The sequence below is a fragment of the Periophthalmus magnuspinnatus genome, chromosome 8 (genome assembly GCF_009829125.3).
Source record: "Periophthalmus magnuspinnatus isolate fPerMag1 chromosome 8, fPerMag1.2.pri, whole genome shotgun sequence".
Classification (NCBI taxonomy): domain Eukaryota; kingdom Metazoa; phylum Chordata; class Actinopteri; order Gobiiformes; family Gobiidae; genus Periophthalmus; species Periophthalmus magnuspinnatus.
In genome coordinates, this window is record NC_047133.1 from 7,262,503 (window position 1) to 7,285,369 (window position 22,867).

At 44.5% G+C, this 22,867-nt stretch overlaps 2 protein-coding genes across 2 annotated transcripts in view; both read left to right on the top strand.

Annotated features, from left to right (window-relative positions):
• The window catches only part of srsf2b (serine and arginine rich splicing factor 2b), a 92,064-nt gene that overhangs the window by 27,031 nt on the left and 42,166 nt on the right, over positions 1–22,867 (top strand). The window lies entirely within an intron of this gene.
• Positions 15,072–16,472, top strand: LOC117375548 (4-galactosyl-N-acetylglucosaminide 3-alpha-L-fucosyltransferase 9-like). Its single transcript, XM_033971870.2, has one exon. It carries the CDS (start codon positions 15,196–15,198, stop codon positions 16,270–16,272), a length of 1,077 nt encoding a protein of 358 aa, XP_033827761.1. The 5' UTR covers positions 15,072–15,195; the 3' UTR covers positions 16,273–16,472.

The following is a 22,867-nucleotide window of genomic DNA, read 5'->3' on the forward strand; positions in this document are numbered from 1 at the left end:
AACCACATCACAGATTTTCTTAACTTGTTGGAGTGATGGGATGATAATGTCAGTGGGATTTTTTTATTATCTGGAGCTAAGGTTTCAATTACATCCACAAAACACTGTTTTAAAAACTCTCCTTCGTTTTACTTTTTTTTAGCATGGGCAAACTTCCACACCACTTTATAGGATGCAAGTGTCACAGTTTCTCCATGCTTGTTCAATTGCTGAAACATTTGAGACTGTCGTTTTACCTGGCTTTTCAAGGTGCTCAGTTTGTGCTTGCGTAGTTCAGAACCTTTGGTTAATGCCATAACCTTGGTGGCATAAACCTTTGGTTTGGTTATAAACAAAGCGGAGCACAGTTTACAACATGACAGGCTGAAAATTAATATTTAAGAGGAGCTTTCGAGTTCATCTTTATCTACAATCTAATCACAGACGGAAACGAACAAGGCTCAGATGTGTTTAACTGGTGCAAACTAAGAGTGGGAGTTTATCCTTTCAAATTATTTATGTAGAATATAAATAAAACGTTGTACTATAATAATAATAATAATAATAATAATAATAATAATAATAATAATAATAATAATAATAATAATAATAATAATAATAATAATTGTTATACTTTTATTATGATGCCAAATATGTTTTTTTTGCACAAATCTCTCACATGTGTCACCTGCTCTACTTCTGCTAAGCTAGCCTCGACAAGCTTCATTTGAGCGGAGTTGAACGCTATGGTTGACGTCACACTCCCTCAGTCCACTTCTTTATACAATCTATGGTCTGATCACAGATATAAAAAGACATTAATTTTTTCCTTGTATTTGGTCCTCACCAGTAATGAAGTAGCGGTTTTTTCCCCCCCAACAAAATTATAGCATTTTTGACCCCCTGAACATTGACAAAAGTCTCACATGGGGGTATGAAAATGATCAGCCCAGCAAAAGAAAATTATAAAATGGGAATCCCGGGAATGTTCAATGCCCCCTGACTCAACAGCGCCGCCTAGAAGTGGACCCCTATGGGAGAGGAGACAGGTCAATTTTGGCATGAACTCACAAAATTCGTAACAATGATAGAGCTCCATGAGATAAGCCTAAAATGAACTGAAGCACTGCCATATGATAACTAATTCTAGGTTTTTGGTCCAAATTAGCTCAAATTTAGGATACTACATGTAGAGATACTGAAATTCAATAATCAACCAATTTTTATTTATTTTTTTGATACTACTTACACTTTTTGTGTAGCATTCCGCTGAAAAATACCTTTGTTTCTTTGTTTCTTCTCATGACCACGGGCAGCAGCCTAGAGAGCTCAAATTTGAATCACTATTGATCCCAGCCCTAATGGACCAATAATCATCATATGACCAGTTTACATTACAGTGCCCTCTCGCCTATACATAAAACGTCAACATTATCAGATTTGTACAAAACTTGAGGGATTAGATTCTATGCCTGCACAAAAAATCTATAGTGGATATGGGGCATTTTTCACATTTTTCCCCACAAACTGCCTTTTCACTGATGTAAAACTATGATAAACATTTAGCACTGGTCTTAACCAACCAAACCAAGTCAGAATAAAAAAAAAATGCAAACCCATCACCCACTACACTTGAAGATCTTGGTTGTACCTGGAGGCAGGAGCAGGGAGAGCAGCACACAGAGTACTTTGCACGGCCTCATTGTTGCTAGAGAATGTTGGATTTGAGAATTATTTGTGATTAAATGCCTCTAAAACACACTTGATCCTGCTTTATTCTCTCACCGTCTCATTTCAATGGACCAAATCGAGCAGAAAACCCAGAGAACGGGGGGAGGACGTGGAAGGTTTTGTACAGTTAGACAGGTGTATTTGAACAGTTAACACCACCTGAACAATGAATCAGTTGTTGTGTCGTTGGGCAATACACCTCATCGTGGCCAAGAGCGTGCGTCCGGAGCATACAGTGTCCTGGAGTGTGTGCCAGTCTCAGCGTTTTGGATTTGATTCCCAGCTTAAACAATTTGCTGACTGTCTCCCCACTCTTCACCCTTTAAAATACGTGAAATATTTATATGTGCTGACTGTGTATTGTGTAACTTGTCTAGCAGAAAAATTGAATAAAAGTAAAAGTGACATAACTCTCTGAAAGTGCAGTTCCTGGCAAGACCAGACTGATCACCTCCTCCTCTGTTGCGTCTCAAGCCAGAACCAAACACGTCCAGTTTGTTTCAGTGACGTGTGGGAAACGAAGGAGCTCAATGGTCACCTATCGTTTTGAACAGAGTTTTGTGCCTTGCTCTTTGATTCTGCAGAAATCCTCCATGTTTTTTCAGTCCCACTTGATATTCTTCTTTCCTTTCTTTTTTCCTCATAAGCAACCATGTTTTTTTTCATGAGGATGGACTATGTGTGTTCCTGATTGGCTAATTCAGCTGTCAATCATGCGCATCTGAACTTGGGGAGATTCACCGCTGACCAGATTCACATCTTTGTTAACTCTGCCAAAAAAACAAACAAAAAACCAAACATGTGTCCCTACTGTGAGCGGGCTTGCATCTCCACAAACCTGACTCCATGGAAAAGTTGTTCCTTTGGCTATAATTTTCCACAGTATAAATATATAATAATAAAACATATCTATCGCTACCGAATATTCAGAAGTGTAGTTTTACACTTTAAAAAATGTTTTGTTATATTCTATAACTTTAGATAGTAGAAAAGGACAAGTCTGTATTCTGGATCCCAGGCAGAAAGACATATTTTAAAAGTTTTTAATTGACACAGCTCTTTATAAAAAAAAGTAAAAAAAAATTTGGTCACCTGAAACTGGACGGCCATTTATATTTAGAGCATCAAACACTGCAGAGTTTGGATGTAAAGTGCAATACAAAAGGGGCAAGAGCTCATCCACACATAACCCCAGTGTAAACATGAGCACAGTGACATCGGGGCAGGACATATCAGTATGTAGTTAATGCACATGGGGACAGCTAAAACGAACTGTAGTGTCTGCTCTATCTAAAGCTTGTAATCTGAGCTTTGTTTTAACACAAGCTCACCAGAAAGAGCTGGTTTAGCTGTGACTACAACAGGAGAGCTGATCTGTGCTGTTACACATGTCCCCCACACATATAGTAGAAAAAAACAGAGAGATCCGACCCCCTCTGACTTACAATAAAAGTCCTTTATTTGGGGCTGTCAGTTTGAATGCTGAAATCCAGTTGGTTTAAACCTACGCACGGGACAATTTGGGGGAAAAAACGATCATTATAATCACTTAGATTTGTTTAGTTCAACACACCTTTGATAAATGCCATAAATATATTTGAAAACACAGGAATACATTTTAAAAGTATTAATGTAGTAGAATAAATATTAAAGCCAAACAAATAACTACAGTGATAAGTTATAATTATATCTCTGTAGAGTGATATCAATGTCCTCCTGTTCTGGTGGATGGTCTGAGCTGAACTTTATTTATTTATTTATATATTTATTTGACAGGGACAATGCAATCTGACATAGTTACAACATGAACATTGCAGCTGATGTGATGCATATAGAGTTTATAGCAAGAGCTAATTCTCAACTCCCGTCCCTGGTTGGGCTTCTCCACAATTCACCAATATGCAAAGTATATTAAAACACCTGCCCCTTAAAATAGTTACATCAGTGCCCAAATATACATTCAACACTCACACGTTCTCTCACTCACCAACTGTCCTACTACTTATGGCTGAAGTCAGTATATTTTCTGCCTGAGCGACGCACCCATGACCCCCCGTTGAGCGAGCCAAGTCATGAGTGCTGGCATGGGCTAAAGTTGAGTGTTTGGAAAGTGTTTTTGTTGTTTATAATTATTTAATTCAATTCAATTCATTTATTTTTGTACAGTTGAAACCAGAAGTTTACATATACTATATAAAAAGACACGTGCTTTTTGTCCCTCACTGTCTGATATGAAATCAGATTAAAACTTTTCCTGTTTTAAGACAATTAAAATGACCAAATTTATTTCTATTTATTAAATGAGAGAAAAATGAGAGAAGGATTTTTTTTAGACAATTTTTCATGACTTTCTTCAAAGTCAGAAGTTTACATACAGTTCATTAGTTTTTGGTACCATTGTCTTTAACTGTATGACTTGGGCCAAATGTTTTGTATTTCCTTCCATAAGCTTCTCACAATAGTTGGAATTTTGGCCCATTCATCCAAACACAACTGGTGTAACTGAGCCAAGTTTGTAGGCCGTCTTGCTCACGCATGCTTTTTCAGATCTGCCCATACATTTTCAGTAGGATTTTCAAGCGGCTTGTTATCCTTAAGCCACTTTGTAACCAGTTTGGCAGTATGCTTCATTGTCCATTTGGAAGACACATCTGCATCCAAGCTTTAACTTCCTGGCCGATGTCTTCAGATGTAGCTTCAGTATTTCCACATAAAGTTCTTTCCTCCTGATGCCATCTATTTTGTGAAGTGCACCAGTCCCTCCTGCAACAAAACAATGATGTTCTCAGGCTTGAAAGCTTCGCCCTTTTTCCTCCCAATGTAACATTGCTCATTATGGTCAAACAGTTCAATTTTAGTTTTGTCAGACCACTGGACATGTCTCAAGAAATGTGTGTGCATTTGCAAACTACAATCTGACTTTTTAATGTTTCTTTTGGAGTAATGGCTTCTTCCTGGCAGAGTGACCTTTCAATGGCCTTTCAGTTACTGGGTTGATCTGCACATTTTGGTCCAAAGCACGTTCATCTCTGGGACACAGAACCTGTTTCTTTCCTGAGCGGCATGATGACTGGACATTCCCATAGTGCTAATACTTGTGTATAATTGTTTGAACAGATGAATGTGGCACCTTCAGGATTCTGGAAATTGCACCAAATTGCAAATGAACCAGACTTGTGAAAGTCCACAATTCTCTTCCTGATATCTTGGCTGATTTCTTTTGACTTTCCCATGATGTTACACAAAGAAGCAGAGTGTTTCAGGTGTGTCTTCAAATACATCCAGAGGTGTGTCTCTAATTAACTCAAATGTTGTCAGTAAATCTATCAGAAGCTTCCAAAGACAAAGACATCATCATCTGGGTTTACACAAATTGTTTAAATCCATAGTAATCTTACTGTATGTAAACTTCTGACAGAGAAGAAAAGTAACTGAGAAAAGTTATGAAAAATATATATATTTTAAAATCTCTCATTATTTTGGCATTTAGCAATAGGTCAGTTAGGTAATCCTAAGTGACCTAAAACAGGAAATGTTTAGTCTGATTTCATGTCAGACAGTGAGAAAAAATAAGGCTTATGTGTCTTTTATATGTAAACAACTGGTTTCAGTTGTAGATTAACACTGGCTGCTCTGTGGCTTTTAGGCGTGAATGCAAATAGTAACCAAATGGTTCACGGTGATCATAAAGCAAGTTCTTGTTGTTCAAACTTTATGGGTTGAAAATTTACCATCAAGCACCAATTCTTTTCTCTTAGGTACTCTGAACTTTAAACTTACTGTTTAAGCTGGATACTGTAAATACAACAAACACAGGCTCAAATTGAGCTCAGAAGAAGTCAGTGAGCCACTCCAGATTTCCAGAGAAATCTTTAACACCTTTGTGGGAGGGTTAGAATAGGGTGCTAGATTACTCAGACATGCATGGATGACATCTAAAACCTCTTCAGGCATGTTTTTGATGGGGGAACCACATTATAACATGGCAGGAATAATAAAAACATCCATTTTGCATAATACCTGTTACATATTGGAATGTTTATGCAAGTGTTGTACCTGGAGAGACCTTTCTGTGGGTGACACACACACTGAGATGGGCTGGCAACAGTGCTCTAAGGCTGCTGTATAATGTTTAATAAAGTTAACACAACAGAATGAAACATGGTGGCGGCGGTAAGCATTACTCAAGAAGAGAGTTTTACCGCAATTACAAAGTGGCCATGGGTTCAAGTGACTGGCCGATGTTGACTGCAGACGTCAAGAGTGAGCCGGAGGAAGCACATAGACTGTGTGTATAAATGGACATAGCTAACCTGCTCGCTGCTGCTTTACAAATTAGAAGTAAGCTTGGGAGCACTTCTGGCTCCATTGAGTCTGGCTCCAATTCACTTTCTATTAAAAAAACATCACCCCTCTCTCCATAACTGCTGTTGTCAGGCTTAAAATGTTCATATTAACTTGTTCTACATGATCCTATTATTTCTCTATTGTGTCTGTAAATCAAGATATGAACATTAATAACAGACAAATCAGGCCCGTTCTTTTCCCGAGGTCGCTCCCGTTAGCAACAGGTCTGATTAACTGCATTGCTAAGTGCCCGTTCTGATAAAGCAGCGGTGCGAGTGGGAAAGTGCGTTATCAACAGCCTTGCTCCGTAAAAAGTACTGTGCAGTAAAAAGTACTGTTTAAAATAATATCTGCAGTAGATGGAGAAACTTTCCCAAAACTACTCAAACCTCTACCAGAAGTGAAAAAAATTATATAGTTTTATACCTATAAACAAAATAAAAGCTGACTTCAATACAACCACCTTTAACGCCTTTACTTTAGAGTATATCTTGTTCCTTTGTTTTTTTAGACATAGGCTTTACTTCAGTCATAATCTTAAGTTCAGTCATAACTGAGATAAGCCTCATAACCAGGATACTTGTGTCATGTAAATGTGCTCACTGTTAACGGAGAAAAACTTAACACTAGACAAATGTGTGCAAATATGCAGAGCTGCAGAACAGTGAAATACAAGGTAAACAGAGTGTGGAAGAATTACCAGCCCTGAAGAAGTGACCAAGACGAGACAAAGACAGGACCAAACAAGAACAGACTGAAACAATTTAGGAAATATTAAGTCAAACTCTGAAAGTCAAGAAATGATAAACTGGAGACTGGAGTTTCAAGTGGCACTCTTTTGTCTGTTAAACAGACAAAATAATGTGAAACATGTCTTTGTAGCACGTCAGATTGGACAAATAATCCAGTTTCCTAACTGGGTTTTCTACCCTGTTTGGGTGGTAACATTGGCTCAGGATGACAATGTTTGCGTAATCCTCGAGCATTGTAGGGTACTATTATGTCTGGGATCAAAAATTTACTTGATAGGAGTTAGTTTGTGGCTGCACTATGATAATAAAAAAATAAATAAAAAGAAGAAAATAAAAGGGAGTCAGTAAACTTTCTGAAGCAACTGCATACAGCAAAAATTGGAGGGTTTAAATTTCAGGGTAAAATATTTTTAACACAAAAATTGTCATTTTAACTATTCAAAAGGGTCTGAGTTGTTGTTATTTGCCAGAGTTGATAGAGCTGAAGTTAATTCAGTTCGAGTGTTCCCCTTTTCCCCTAAAGTCACACACCATTTCAAACTTCCGCGAGAGAAGCAGACACAGTGAATTTTTCATTTTCCCTCACATGAACGTCCTCTTTTCAATAAGTGAATTTAAACTGTATATACAATATTTTTAGTAAGAAAATCTTCTTTACTCAAGGATTATAATTGTGTAAGCTGAACTCTGGTCTCAACTAACATCCATTGAACCATATTTTATCTGTATTTTTAAATGTCTTGTAGATTTTTTTATTTTTATTTATTTTTTTATAAATAAATAGAAATAGAAATCATTGAACGACTGGGGTCTATCCCGCAGATTTTAAGTAAGCTTTAAATAAAAAATTGTCCACTGCCATTGGACTTCACTTGCTTTCATAAATTATTCTTATAAGTTTAATTCATGTTTCTTCAGTAACTGTGACATACTGAAAACACCGTCCAGCTAAAACGAACAAGTGGAAACTCTGGGTCTGCATGAAACTATCTGTGGACAGTGATCTCATATTTCCCATTATCCATTGCTGAAGCACAGACAAAAACCAGCAAGAATAACACCGCTGCCACCAGTCTGTGAATATACTGCTCAGTCTCTTGAGGCTGTGCGTATGGCGGGTTACAGTCAGATTTATTTTGATGTATCTTCTTGTTGTTTTCCTTGCAAACACTTTTTTGGGTTGGTGGACTTTTCGACAACGGAGTATAAGGATCACTTAAAAATATTATTCTGCGGCGCTACGAGAATAAAGTCATAACATTTCAGCCAGAACAATTCGGGATTTTTTCATAATTTTATAAGAATAAATTCATACGTTTACGAGAATAAAGTCTTTTTTTTTTTTTTTTTAAATAAAGTCATAATTTTAAAAGAATAAAGTCATAATTTTATAACAGTAAAAAGAGTAAAAGCTCACATAAATGCTCATTATGGATATCAACCTTTGAAATACTGACAGTTTACATGTCCCATATATTTGTAAGTTATTAGACAGATCTGCACCTCTCCACTCGTGCGCATCAATCACAAATTGGCCGGACACAGGCTGTGCCCCGAGCCCCAAACAGGTGGAGGAGTCTCAGTACATACCCATTCTCCACTCTGCTCCTCTACTTTTCTAAACACGAGTTCTTTGCACACAATCACTGTTCAAAGATGTGCTCATTGTGGATAATTTCATCCCCTCATTATGGGCTTGTGGAGGTGCGCGCACTGGGCCGTAAATCCCTAAATCTGGAAAAATTTACATCTTTACATTGACTAAGACTTTTTTTCTCATAAAATTGTGAAATCATTCTTGTAAAATTTTGACTTTAATGTTAAAATGTTACGATTTTATTCTTGTAGCGCCCGCATATTTTTAAATGATCCTTATACTCCGTTATACTATAAAATATGATCAAATAAAATAAATAATAATAAGGGCACACATTGAAATAAGAAATAGTCTAAAGCTCAGGTCTTGGAGACGCACAGGTCCTGGAGATGCACAGGTCCTGGAGACGCACAGGTCCTGGAGATGCACAGGTCCTGGAGAGATGGTCACCTCCTCAGCAGAGTGCACATTGTGCTGCAGTGGCCTGGACGTACCACACCGTGATGGAGGAGGTGAAGATTTTGCCGCGGCTGCCTTAAACACAACGCAATTATCATGTTATTTTAACACAGGGGTGTCCAGACTTTTCTCATTAAGGGCCACATATAAAAACACAGACAAAGCTGAGGGTCGATTGAGGAACATACACTGGTCACAATACAGTGAAAATCTGTTATTATTACAAGTTAGACTGAACTAGACCTTTATTCATGCTCACATCCTCAGTGTGACACATTAAATATTTGAAATGGGCTTGTTAAAGTAGATTTTCAGAAATGTACAGTAAAAAGTTCCGTTTAACGTAATAAGGGCCAATTCACCTGGAATCTTGAGGGTCAAGTAAAATTGATCTGAGGGCTGCATTTAGTCCCCGGGCCACAGTTTGGGCATGCCTGTTTTAACACTTCCTCAAAATGACTGAAGTAAATGTAACTGAATGTAAGTAAGTACTGCCCACCTCTGGTCCACCTCTGGTCACACCTCTCGTCCTGCTCCTCTAACTCCTGCCCCTGGTGCATCTTTCTGCCGCTCAAACCTGCTTGTGGCTGTCTCCTGTGGAACACCAGACCCAGAGCATCTCAGAACAGTGCGCACTTCACAAAAACACTTTTATCTGTTTTAAACTGAGTTTCAATGGTTTGTTTTATTTAAACCTTTTTTTCCTCCTCTTCCCTGCACCTCACTGTCCCTCCTGCCCGTCTTGTCACTATGGGGAGCAGAGCCTTCAGCTGCTCTGCTCCCCAGCTCTGGAACTCCCTCCCTCACGACCTCCGCAACACACACTCACTCCCAGACTTCAAATCTAAACTCAAAACTCATCTGTTTAGAAAGGCCATCTCATCCTGACCACTCTGACCATAACTGCTCTGTCTTTTAATCTATATTTGTTTTTAAATGTATTTTTAATCATTTTACATTGTTCTATTTGTATTGTGTATGTGTGTATATGTGTACGGCGACCTGAGAGCCTTGAAAGGCGCCTAACAAATAAAATGTATTATTATTATTATTATTATTTTTCGTTTTTATGACACAAGAAACAAAGATTTAAGGTTTTGTTCAGACAGAAAACAGGTCACTAAGAGACACTGCAAAATAGATTTGATATTCTGAAATGAAGTTTTTATTATTATTGTTATTCTAATGGAGGAACTGAAGTGTAAGACTAAAGTTTTGCTGAATGCTGCGGCTCTCCTCTTCACTGCCTCCTGTTTAATGCCACACAATGGAGATTTTTAGTCCTCGTACTTTGCCTGTTTTATCTGATCTTCTCCTGGGCTTTTGTTCGGATCATAAGTTCAATGAAATGGGAGAGACTCCTCTTTGAGGAAGATTAATAATAATAATAATAATAATAATACTAATAATACTACTACTACTACTAATAATAATAATAATAACAATAATAATAATAATAATACTAATAATAATAATAATAATAATAATAATAATAATAATAATAATAATAATAATAATAATAAAACATTTAAACACATTTAAAAACATTTAGTGTGAAAGTGAAATCTCAGTCTGTTGTGCCCTGACATATTGATAAAGGTGTAACCCTCACACACTGTTCTCTTCCGCCTCTGGAGGCTGTGGTTTGACGGGTTAAAGTTAGATTTAATATGATGTATTTTCTTGCTGTCTTCTTTGCTTAAATATACGAACAAAGTGGGACAGTTTCAGCTCATCTTTTAATCATCAACTTAACTCGTGTGCGTCCTGTGCGCGTTCACCTTTGACATTTGGTGGCTCAGCAAATGAGCTGTACTGTAACAATAACAGGAACCAATATTATTATGCAGGAAAATAAATGTAATGTATAAAATAATATAATAAATCATAGTAATTGTTAATAAAATAAGTAAAAAGTAATTTACAAAATACAAATGGCCCAAATTAATGTTACAGTAAAATAAGTCAAATAAATCGAAGGTTACAAAGGCTTTATTGCTTTATAAAATTAGATAAAATATAGATGAGGGTTTGGCTTTATCAGCAGGTCTCTGCTCTTATGGTTTTATACAGAGACAATCTAATAAATGTTAATGGTCCTACATGTGTTAAAGTAAAGTGAAAGTAAATCAAACAGATCTACGGGTTTGATGTGGGCGCGGCTTTGATAAACCTCGTGAACAATATACAAATATCCATCCATCCATCTTCTTCCGCTTTATCCGGGGCCGGGTCGCGGGGGCAGCAATCTAAGCAGGGACTCCCAGACTTCCCTCACCCCGGACACGTCCTCCAGCTCCTCCGGTGGGACCCCAAGGCGTTCCCAGGCCAGCCGAGAGACATAGTCCCTCCAGCGTGTCCTGGGTCTTCCCCGGGGCCTCCTCCCGGTGGGACATGCCCAGAACACCTCCCTAGGGAGGCGTCCAGGAGGCATCCTGAGCAGATGCCCGAGCCACCTCAGCTGGTTCCTCTCAACGTGTAGGAGCAGCGGCTCTACTCCGAGCTCCTCCCGTGTAACCGAGCTCCTCACCCTATCCCTAAGGGTGCGCCCGGCCACTCTGCGGAGGAAGCCCATTTCAGCCGCTTGTATCCGCGACCTTGTCCTTTCGGTCATTACCCAGAGCTCATGACCATAGGTGAGGGTAGGAACGTAGATTGACCGGTAAATCGAGAGCTTCGCCTTCCGGCTCAGCTCCTTCTTTACCACAACGGACCGATACAGCGACCGCATCACTGCAGACGCTGCACCGATCCGCCTGTCAATCTCCCGCTCCATCCTTCCCTCACTCGTGAACAAGACCCCGAGATACTTGAACTCCTCCACTTGGGGCAGAGACTCACCACCCACCCGGAGAGAGCAAACCACCTTTTTCCGGTCGAGAACCATGGCCTCGGATTTGGAGGAGCTGATTCTCATCCCAGCCGCTTCACACTCGGCTGCAAACCGACCCAGTGCCTGCTGCAGGTCCTGGCTCGAAGAAGCCATCAGAACAACATCATCTGCAAACAGCAGAGATGAAATCCTGTGGTTCCCAAACCAGGCCCCCTCCGGCCCCTGGCTGCGCCTAGAAATTCTGTCCATAAATATAATGAACAGAACCGGTGACAAAGGGCAGCCCTGGCGGAGTCCAACATGCACCGGGAACAGGTCTGACTTACTGCCGGCAATGCGAACACAGCTCCTGCTCCGGTCATACAGGGACCGGACAGCCCTTAGCAAAGAGCCCCGGACCCCATACTCCCAGAGCACCCCCCAAAGGACACCACGAGGGACACGGTCGAATGCCTTCTCCAGATCCACAAAACACATGTGGACTGGTTGGGCATACTCCCATGAGCCCTCGAGGACCCGATGGAGAGTATAGAGCTGGTCCAGTGTTCCACGACCAGGACGAAAACCACACTGCTCCTCCTGAATCCGAGGTTCGACTATCGGTCGGATTCTCCTCTCCAGTACCCTGGAATAGACCTTACCGGGAAGGCTGAGGAGTGTGATTCCCCTGTAATTGGAACACAACCTCCGGTCCCCCTTCTTATACAGAGGGACCACCACCCCGGTCTGCCATTCCACAGGTACTGTCCCCGACCGCCACGCGATGTTGCAGAGACGTGTCAGCCAAGACAGCCCCACAACATCCAGAGACCCGAGGTACTCAGGACGAATCTCGTCCACCCCCGGAGCCTTACCACCGAGGAGCTTGCCAACCACCTCAGTGACTTCAGCCAGGGTGATGGACGAGTCCGCCTCTGGGACCCCAGTTTCTGCTTCCTCCTCGGAAGACGTGATAGTGGGATTGAGGAGATCCTCAAAGTATTCCTTCCACCGCCCGACAACATCCCCAGTCGAAGTCAGCAGCTCTCCACCCGCACTGTAAACAGTGTTGGTGAAGCACTGCTTCCCCCTCCTGAGGCGTCGGACGGTTTGCCAGAATCTCTTTGAGGCCGTCCGATAGTCCTCCTCCATGGCCTCCCCGAACTCCCAACCCCGAGTTTTTGCCTCTGTGACCGCCCGAGCCGCGGCACGCTTGGCCCGCCGGTACTCATCAGCTGCCTCAGGAGTCCCACGAGCCAACAAGGCTCGATAGGACTCCTTCTTCAGCTTGACGGCATCCCTTACTTCCGGTGTCCACCACTGGGTTCGGGGATTGCCTCCGCGACAAGCACCACAGACCTTACGACCACAGCTACGAGCAGCCGCATCGACAATAGAGGTGGAGAACATGGCCCACTCGGAGTCCATGTCTCCAACCTCCCCCGGGTTCAGGGAGAAGCTCTCCCGGAGGTGGGAGTTGAAGACCCCCCTGACAGAGGGCTACGCCAGACATTCCCAGCAGACCCTCACAATGCGCTTGGGCCTGCCAGGTCTGTCCGGCTTCCTCCTCCGCCAGCGGATCCAACTCACCACCAGGTGGTGATCGGTTGACAGCTCAGCCCCTCTCTTCACCCGAGTGTCCAAGACACGCGGTCGGAGGTCAGATGACACGACAACAAAGTCGATCATCGACCTCCGACCTAGAGTGTCCTGGTGCCACGTGCACCGATGGACACCCTTGTGCTCGAACATGGTGTTCGTTATGGACAAACTGTGACTAGCACAGAAGTCCAATAACAAAACACCGCTCGGGTTCAGATCGGGGAGGCCGTTCCTCCCAATCACGCCCCTCCAAGTGTCACTGTCGTTACCCACATGGGCGTTGAAGTCCCCCAGGAGAACAACGGAGTCCCCGGTTGGTGCACTGTCTAGTACCCCTCCCAGGGACTCCAAGAAGGCCGGGTACTCTGCACTGCTGTTTGGCCCGTAGGCCGACACAACAGTGAGAGACCTGTCCCCGACCCGAAGGCGCAGGGACGCGACCCTCTCGTTCACCGGAGTGAACCCCAACACGCAGCGGCTGAGCTGTGGGGCAATGAGCAAGCCCACACCAGCTCGCCGCCGCTCCCCGCGGGCAACGCCAGAGAAATGGAGAGTCCAACCCCTCTCAAGAAGTTGGGTTCCAGAGCCCAAGCTGTGCGTGGAGGTGAGGCCGACTATATCTAGCCGGTAACGCTCAACCTCCCGCACAAGCTCAGGCTCCTTCCCCCCCAGCGAGGTGACGTTCCACGTCCCCAGAGCTAGTCTCCATGTCCGGAGATCCGGTCGTCGAGGTCCCCGCCTTCGACTGCCGCCCGGATCTCTCCGCACCCGCCCCTCATGGCTCCTCCCGCAGGTGGTGGGTCCACGGGAGGACGGCCCCACGTCGTTCCTTCGGGCTGGGCCCGACCGGGCCCCGTGGGGAAAGGCCCGGCCACCAGGCGCTCGCTGCCGAGCACCCACCCCAGGCCTGGCTCCAGGGTGGGGCCCCGGTAACGCCAGTCCGGGCGACGTAACTGGCCTCGTTGTTTTTCTATTCATGGGGGCTTATATATATATACAAATATAATAGATTTATTTCTTACAAAGGACCAGAACGGTTTGTTTCCCAGCAGCAGTTGCCATTTATCATCACAGGAAAGCCGTCGATTATCACCTGGACCAGCCCAGGGCAAAGCGACAGGGCTGGGCTGGAGCAGGAGCACCAGCCCCTGTCCCAAGTGCCAGCTCCTGTCCCGGGCAGCAGTGTGCTCACAGAAATCAAGACATTTTACCCTCTTCAATTGTCAAGCTAGATTCATTAGACCACATATTCATGTTGTTCTGGTTATTTTAGCTCACTGATAAAAAGACACTCATTTCCATGCAGTGTGACCAAAGTGTTTACTCAGGTGTAGCATTTTCTTTTTTATAGCAAAAGAAATTCAACTCTGTCAACTGGATGGAGTGAAGACGGTTCACTGCTCATCCAAGTGACTTTCTGGTCAGGGTACTGGTGGTACCCAGCCTTATATCTGTCTGGAAGGAGCAGCTGACGCAGAGGTCTGCAACTTGAACAGCAAAAGAGCCACACTGGCCCACTTCAAACCAAATGAAAGTCAGAAAACGCCATATGTTTTTTAGAAAACGTCGAAAAGGTCAAAGAAATGACCACTGTGTATAGGGGAAGTGAGTGTATCTGTGTGGGGCTCCGTCCACTTCAAGTGCGTCATCATAGAAATAAGTTCTTTGATCAGTTGATGGACTCTCACGTGGCTCATGGTGTTTGGGATGAATGATGCGGTGTGTGTGTGAGTGTGTGTGTGTGAACAAGACTGACCCAAAAGTGAAGTTAATAGACCTAAATCTAGAGCCACTGGGGGGCGCTCCACAGAGCCACTAATGTGTGAAAATGACCTTACACACCTATTTGTTTACAGTTTCTGTTTGTTAGTTAGGTCTATTGAACTACACTCCTTTTGTGTCACTTTTCTCAGGTCATGTCGTCATCCATCTGGTTCTCAGCCCACCTCCGGATCCTTGTGCTTTTCCTTGCTGTTGCTCTGACTGTTGCACTTTTGTTTTTGGGATACAACTCGGAAAACCTCTCTACGATTGGCTTTTCGCTACTTCCACAAAACTCTGCTGTAAACTGTTCAAATGTGAGGGAAGAAAGAAAGAGCCAAGATCCGATCCTCCTCATCTGGGTGTGGCCTTTTGGTCATAAGTTTGACCTGAACTGTGACCCGTTTGACATCACCGGGTGCAAACTGACGGACGACAGATCTCTGTACCCCACAGCACATGCTGTCATATTCCACCACCGAAACATCGATGTAAATGAACTGCCCAAAGAGCCACGCCCGTCTTTTCAGTTGTGGGTGTGGTTTAACATGGAGTCACCTTCAAACTCCAACCCAATCTCAGGTTTCCGTAACCTTTTCAACCTGACCTGTAGCTACCGCCGTGACTCAGATATCTTTACTCCATACGGGAGCCTGGTACCAGTGTCAAACGACAAGGAACTTTTCACCCGACTCCCGACAAAAGACAAACTGGTTTGTTGGATCGTAAGCAACTGGAACTCGCACTTCAAACGAGTCCAATACTTCAACGAGCTAAAAAAACATGTGGAAATCAAGACGTACGGTCGCGCGTTTGGAGAATACATCAGCGACGAAATGTACGTCGAGATCATTACGAGCTGCAAGTTCTACCTTTCGTTTGAAAACTCCATCCACAAAGACTACATCACAGAGAAGTTCTACATGCCATTGAAGCTGGGGGCGGTGCCGGTGGTTTTGGGACCTCCGAGAGAGAACTACGAAGCCCACGCACCCGCAGAATCCTTCATCCACGTGGACGACTTTGCCTCGCCCAAGGAGCTAGCAGAGCGGCTCCAGCACTTGCACCTCCACCCAGACCAGTACATGGACTACTTTGAGTGGAGGAACAGTTTTAAGGCGGTGTCAGGGATTTTTGGACTGGAGCAGGTATGCAGGACGTGTCACTACCTCAAAACACAGAGAAGGTACCAAAGTGTGCGTGACCTGAACAAGTGGTACTGGGACAACTGAACTGTGCTTTGAGCTATCAGGAAATAAAAACATGTTTTGAATTTGGTGTATTCCACAATTTGAGTCAGTGTCGAATTTACTACATGTAATATGCATCAGTTACTTCAAGCCTTTAAAATTATTTGTTCATTTTAAGTGAAATATGAGGCCAAAGTTCACTTAAACTCCAAATTCCAATTTTTAATTGGAAGTAAACAGTAAGCAACATTTTTTATGGACTGTTGCAGCTTTCATACTCTACATTCTAAATTATTTTGCAAATAGTGTTTAAGTGTCATAAAGGTAACATTTTTTGTTTTCCAGTGAACCTCATGGATGGTATTGTGTCTCAGGGCTCTGTGGGTCAGTGAAATCAATCTCAGACACATGTGCCAATTAGTTTGGCAGGTAAGTCCAATTAAAGGAAAAACTACTTACGAAGGACGTTCCACATTATTAAGCAGATCATTTTCAAGCAATATGGGAAAGAAAAGGGATTCCTCTAGTGTCGAAAAGCATGAAATAGTTGAATACCTTGGACAACTTTAGATATTTCACGAAAACTTAAGCGTGATCATCTATTAAGAGATTTGTAGCTGATTCACAGCATACACGGATTTGTGCAGATAAAGGCACAATGAGGAAGGTTTCTGCCAGACAAATACATCGGATTGAAAGAGCAGCTCCTAAAATGCCATTACAAAGCAGCAAACAGGTATTTGAAGCTGCTGAAACCTCTGGAGTCCCATGAACCAGTCTTGTTCACTGATGAGTGCCGTGCAGCCCTGGATGGTGCAGATGGATGAAACAGTGGATGGTTCATGGACGGCCACCATGTCCCAACAAGGCTGCGACATTTTGGGCCGGAATTGTGGGGAGAGAGCTGGTCGGCCCCTTCAGGGTCGCTGAAGGTGTGAAAATGACCTCACACCTACTAATACTATAAAGTATTTAGAGTTTCTGACTGACCATGTTCTTCCATTGTACAAAAAGAAGAACCGTGTTTTCCATAGCAAAATCATCTTCATGCGACAGTGCACCATCTCATGCTGCGAGGAACACCTCTGCACCATTGGCTGCTATGGGCATAAAAGAAGAGAAACTCATGGTGTGGCCCCATCCTCCCCTGACCTCAACCCTAGAACCTTTGGAGGATCCTCAAGTGAAAGATCTATGAGAGCGGGAGGCAGTTCACATCCAAACAGCAGCTCTGGGAGGCTATTCTGATCCTGCAAAGAAATTCAAGCTGAAACTCTCCACAAACTCACAAGTTCAATGGATACAAGAATTGTGATTCTTATCAAATAAATGTTAAAATGTAACTGTTAAGATGTTTGAATTGAAATGGCTTTTGATTTCAGTAATATGCTAATGCTTCTAACTGAAAAATAAAGAAATTACCATTTTCAGTTCTTTACAACAATAACATGGTTTGAAACTCAGTTGTGCATAATAATTTGGAACAGTGCAGTTTTTATTTTTGAAAAAAATAGTGGAGGTTTGGGAGGGTTGTTCAATAACATTTGAATTATACTTTAAAGATTGATGGCTTGTAAATTATGATGACTGTCATTTATATTGACAATTTGGTAAAATCAGAGAAAACTATAATTTGCATAATAATTTGGAACACAGTGTATATTGAACGATCAATACAGTAATTATCAAGACGGGCCTACCCATCACCCCATTCCACCCCACCCCCTCGCCCCACTGGACTCCACCCCAGGACCTATACCTATATACCTACATATTAAAACAATGTAAACAGATTTTTTTTAAAAAGCATAGGTCTTGTGGTCATTAGTTCCGCAGAGCTGATAAGACCATAGACTGTGTAAATAAATGGACATAGCTGACCCACTAGCCGCTACGTTCCAAATAGGAAGTGATCTTGGGCTGCGCTTCCAGCTCGATCGACTCTGGCTCCAATTCAGTTTACTCTGGAAAACTGTCACCTCTCTCTCCCTGAGGTCGCTCCCACTAGCCTTAAGAGCACGTTTGATTGACAGCACTGCCGAACGTCTGCTCCGTGCTAAACCAGCACGTTACCTTCTAGACCTTTACTCCTGATTGGCTCTTTGGTTGCTATGATACTCGCAGTCGGAATTCCACACATGTGGAACTTTGCCCCAAATTGGCCTCTATAACTGCGAGCCTCGATGAGCTTCACTGGAGCTGAACGCTGTGGGTGACACTCCCTCAGTCCACTTCTTTATACAGTCGATAGATTAGACCTGAGCTTTCATGGATGTGCAGGTCTCTGTTGAGCTCTATACACTGAACATCTTTTAGTGACCCAGTAACAAACAGAGAGTCACCCAGAACAAGTCACCCCGAATGAATCACCCAGAACAAGTCACCCAGAACAAGTCATGTCAGAGTCAAAAGTACACTTTGGGGGCAGGAGTTAACAAGAAAACAAAAATTTACCAAACTTTACCTCTATGAAACAGACCCCACCCGCCCGGGACACCCAGACCTGTACCGGCCCAAGGTGTGGTCCACCTCGCCCACAGCAGACGCTGATGTGAAGTGGATAACAACAGTATATTTGTTAATCATTTATCTGATTAAATCCTAGATATAACCCAGTTAGACAAAAACTCTGGCCCACTAACAACCTGACAATGATGAGAATTAAGTGAAAAGTAGGTTAACATTATGATTTTTTAATCATAACTCTTGTTGGTCTGACTGCTGTGTTCAGGTTAGCTTAACTTTTCTATTTCTACTAAAAGTGTGTGGGTTTAGTTTATTAAAGTAACATTACCAATGCTGTAATATATTGCTTTTATAAAGGAAAAATATGTTTAATATATTTAATGGTTACCGGGGCCCCACCCTGGAGCCAGGCCTGGGGTGGGTGCTCGGCAGCGAGGGCCTTTCCCCACAGGGCCCGGCCGGGCCCAGCCCGAAGGAACGATGTGGGGCCGTCCTCCAGTGGACCCACCACCTGCGAGAGGAGCCATGCGGGGCGGGTGCAGAGAGATCCGGGCGGCAGTCGAAGGCGGGGACCTCGAAGACCGGATCTCCGGACATGGAGACTAGCTCTGGGGACATGGAATGTCACCTCGCTGGGGGGGAAGGAGCCTGAGCTTGTGCGGGAGGTTGAGCGTTACCGGCTAGATATAGTCGGCCTCACCTCCACGCACAGCTTGGGCTCTGGAACCCAACTTCTTGAGAGGGGCTGGACTCTCCATTTCTCTGGCGTTGCCCGCGGGGAGTGGCGGCGAGCTGGTGTGGGCTTGCTCATTGCCCCACAGCTCAGCCGCCACGTGTTGGAGTTCACCCCGGTGAACGAGAGGGTCGTGTCCCTGCACCTTCGGGTCGGGGACAGGTCTCTCACTGTTGTGTCGGCCTACGGGTCAAACAGCAGTGCAGAGTACCCGGCCTTCTTGGAGTCCCTGGGAGGGGTACTAGACAGTGCACCAACCGGGGACTCCGTTGTTCTCCTGGGGGACTTCAATGCCCATGTGGGTAACGACAGTGACAATTGGAGGGGCGTGACTGGGAGGAACGGCCTCCCCGATCTGAACCTGAGTGGTGTTTTTTTATTGGATTTCTGTCCTAGTCACAGTTTGTCCATAACAAACACCGTGTTCGAGCACGTGGCACGTGGCACCAGGACACTCTAGGTCGGAGGTCGATGATCGACTTTGTTGTCATGTCATCTAACCTCCGACCGTGTGTCTTGGACACTCGGGTGAAGAGAGGGGCTGAGCTGTCAACTGATCACCACCTGGTGATGAGTTGGATCCGCTGGCGGAGGAGGAAGCCGGACAGACCTGGCAGGCCCAAGCACATCGTGAGGGTCTGCTGGGAACATCTGGCGGAGCCCTCTGTCAGAGGGGTCTTCAACTCCCACCTCCGGGAGAGCTTCTCCCTGAACCCGGGGGAGGCTGGGGACATGGACTCCGAGTGGGCCATGTTCTCCACCTCTATTGTCGATGCGGCTGCTCGTAGCTGTGGTCGTAAGGTCTGCGGTGCTTGTCGCAGTGGCAATCCCCGAACCCGGTGGTGGACACCGGAAGTAAGGGATGCCGTCAAGCTGAAGAAGGAGTCCTATCGAGCCTTGTTGGCTCGTGGGACTCCTGAAGCAGCTGATGAGTACAGGCGGGCCAAGCGGTAGTCACAGAGGCAAAAACTCAGGGTTGGGAGAAGTTCGGGGAGGCCATGGAGGAGGACTATCGGACGGCCTCAAAGAGATTCTGGCAAACCGTCCGACGCCTCAGGAGGGGGAAGCAGTGCTTCACCAACACTGTTTACAGTGCGGGTGGAGAGCTGCTGACCTCGACTGGGGATGTTGTCGGGCGGTGGAAGGAATACTTTGAGGATCTCCTCAATCCCACTGTCACGTCTTCCGAGGAGGGAGCAGAGGCTGGGGACCCGGAGGCGGACTCGTCCATCGCCCTGGCTGAAGTCACTGAGGTGGTTGGCAAGCTGCTCGGTGGCGGGGCTCCGGAGGTGGGCGAGATCTGTCCTGAGTACCTCGGGTCTCTGAATGTTGTAGGGCTGTCTTGGCTGACACGTCTCTGCAACATCGCGTGGCGGTCGGGGACAGTACCACTGGAATGGCAGACCGGGGTGGTGGTCCCTCTGTATAAGAAGGGGGACCGGAGGGTGTGTTCCAATTACAGGGGAATCACACTCCTCAGCCTTCCCGGTAAGGTCTATTCCAGGGTACTGGAGAGGAGAATCCGACTGATAGTCGAACCTCGGATTCAGGAGGAGCAGTGTGGTTTTCGTCCTGGTCACGGAACACTGGACAAGCTCTATACTCTCCATCGGGTCCTGGAGGGTTTTTGGGAGTTTGCCCAACCAGTCCACATGTGTTTTGTGGATCTGGAGAAGGCATTCGACCATGTCCCTCGTGGTATCCTTTGGGGGGTGCTCTGGGAGTATGGGGTCCGGGGCTCTTTGCTAAGGGCTGTCCGGTCCCTGTATGACCAGAGCAGGAGCTGTGTTCGCATTGCCTGCAGTAAGTCAGACCTGTTCCCGGTGCATGTTGGACTCCACCAGGGTTGCCCTTTGTCACCGGTTCTGTTCATTATATTTATGGACAGAATTTCTAGGCGCAGCCAGGGGCCGGAGGGGGTCTGGTTTGGGAACCACAGGATTTCATCTCTGTTGTTTGCAGATGATGTTGTCCTGATGGCTTCATCGAGCCAGGACCTGCAGCAGGAGTGTGAAGCGGCTGGGATGAGAATCAACTCCTCCAAATCTGAGGCTATGGTGCTCGACCGGAAAAAGGTGGTTTGCCCTCTCCGGGTGGGTGGTGAGTCTCTGCCCCAAGTGGAGGAGTTCAAGTATCTCGGGGTCTTGTTCACGAGTGAGGGAAGGATGGAGCGTGAGATTGACAGGCGGATCGGTGCAGCGTCTGCAGTGATACGGTCGCTGTATCGGTCCGTTGTGGTAAAGAAGGAGCTGAGTCCAAAGGCAAAGCTCTCGATTTATCGGTCAATCTACGTTCCTACCCTCACCTATGGTCATGAGCTCTGGGTAATGACCGAAAGGACAAGGTCGCGGATACAAGCGGCTGAAATGGGCTTCCTCCGCAGAGTGGCCGGGCGCACCCTTAGGGATAGGGTGAGGAGCTCGGTCACACGGGAGGAGCTCGAAGTAGAGCTGCTGCTCCTACACGTTGAGAGGAACCAGTTGAGGTGGCTCGGGCATCTGCTTAGGGTGCCTCCTGGACGCCTCCCTAGGGAGGTGTTCTGGGCATGTTCCACCGGGAGGAGGCCCCGGGGAAGACCCAGGACACGCTGGAGGGACTATGTCTCTCGGCTGGCCTGGGAACGCCTTGGGGTCCCACCGGAGGAGCTGGAGGACATGTCTGGGGTGAGGGAAGTTTGGGAGTCCCTGCTTGGACTGCTGCCCCCGTGACCCGGCCCCGGATAAGTGAAAGAAAATGGATGGATGGATGTTTAATGGTGGTTTACCGTTGTCTCAGCAACAATTGGCTACCAGTGCATGTATCCATGGTAACATCTTTCAGTATTATTTCTTATTAAAAGTCCTTTTATAACAGATCAATGTGTTGTTCACACTTGGACATGTTTGAGATGCCTTTTGGATGCTTCTTCAGAACAGTCACATGATGTTAGATGTGTTTTATGGCTGATTTACACAGATTTTGGAGTCAGGCTCCGACCTGCAGTGGTAGAGGAACAGCACCATCTATATTTCTACAGACTTTTTCTGAATGAGATGAATAAAATGAGAACATAGACTACTTCTCAATTAGATGTAAAAAAAAATAAAAAAATAAAAAAACAACAACAAAACAAACGGTAAAATGGTACAGTCCCTGTGGCGTTTGAGGATAATCCTTAACTCTCACAATCAATGTTTGGGCTGCACATTGGATATATATATATATATATATATATATATATATATATATATATATATATATATATATATATATATATATATATATATATATATATATATATATATATATATATATATATATATATATATATATATATATAGTTGTTTTTTACACTCATGAGTAATGTTGCACTGTTTGTGCAAAGTAATATCTTGTATTTGTACTGTACCTTGCACAGGTCACGGGAGGTGCGCGTACTGGGCAGCCCCGGGTTTACGC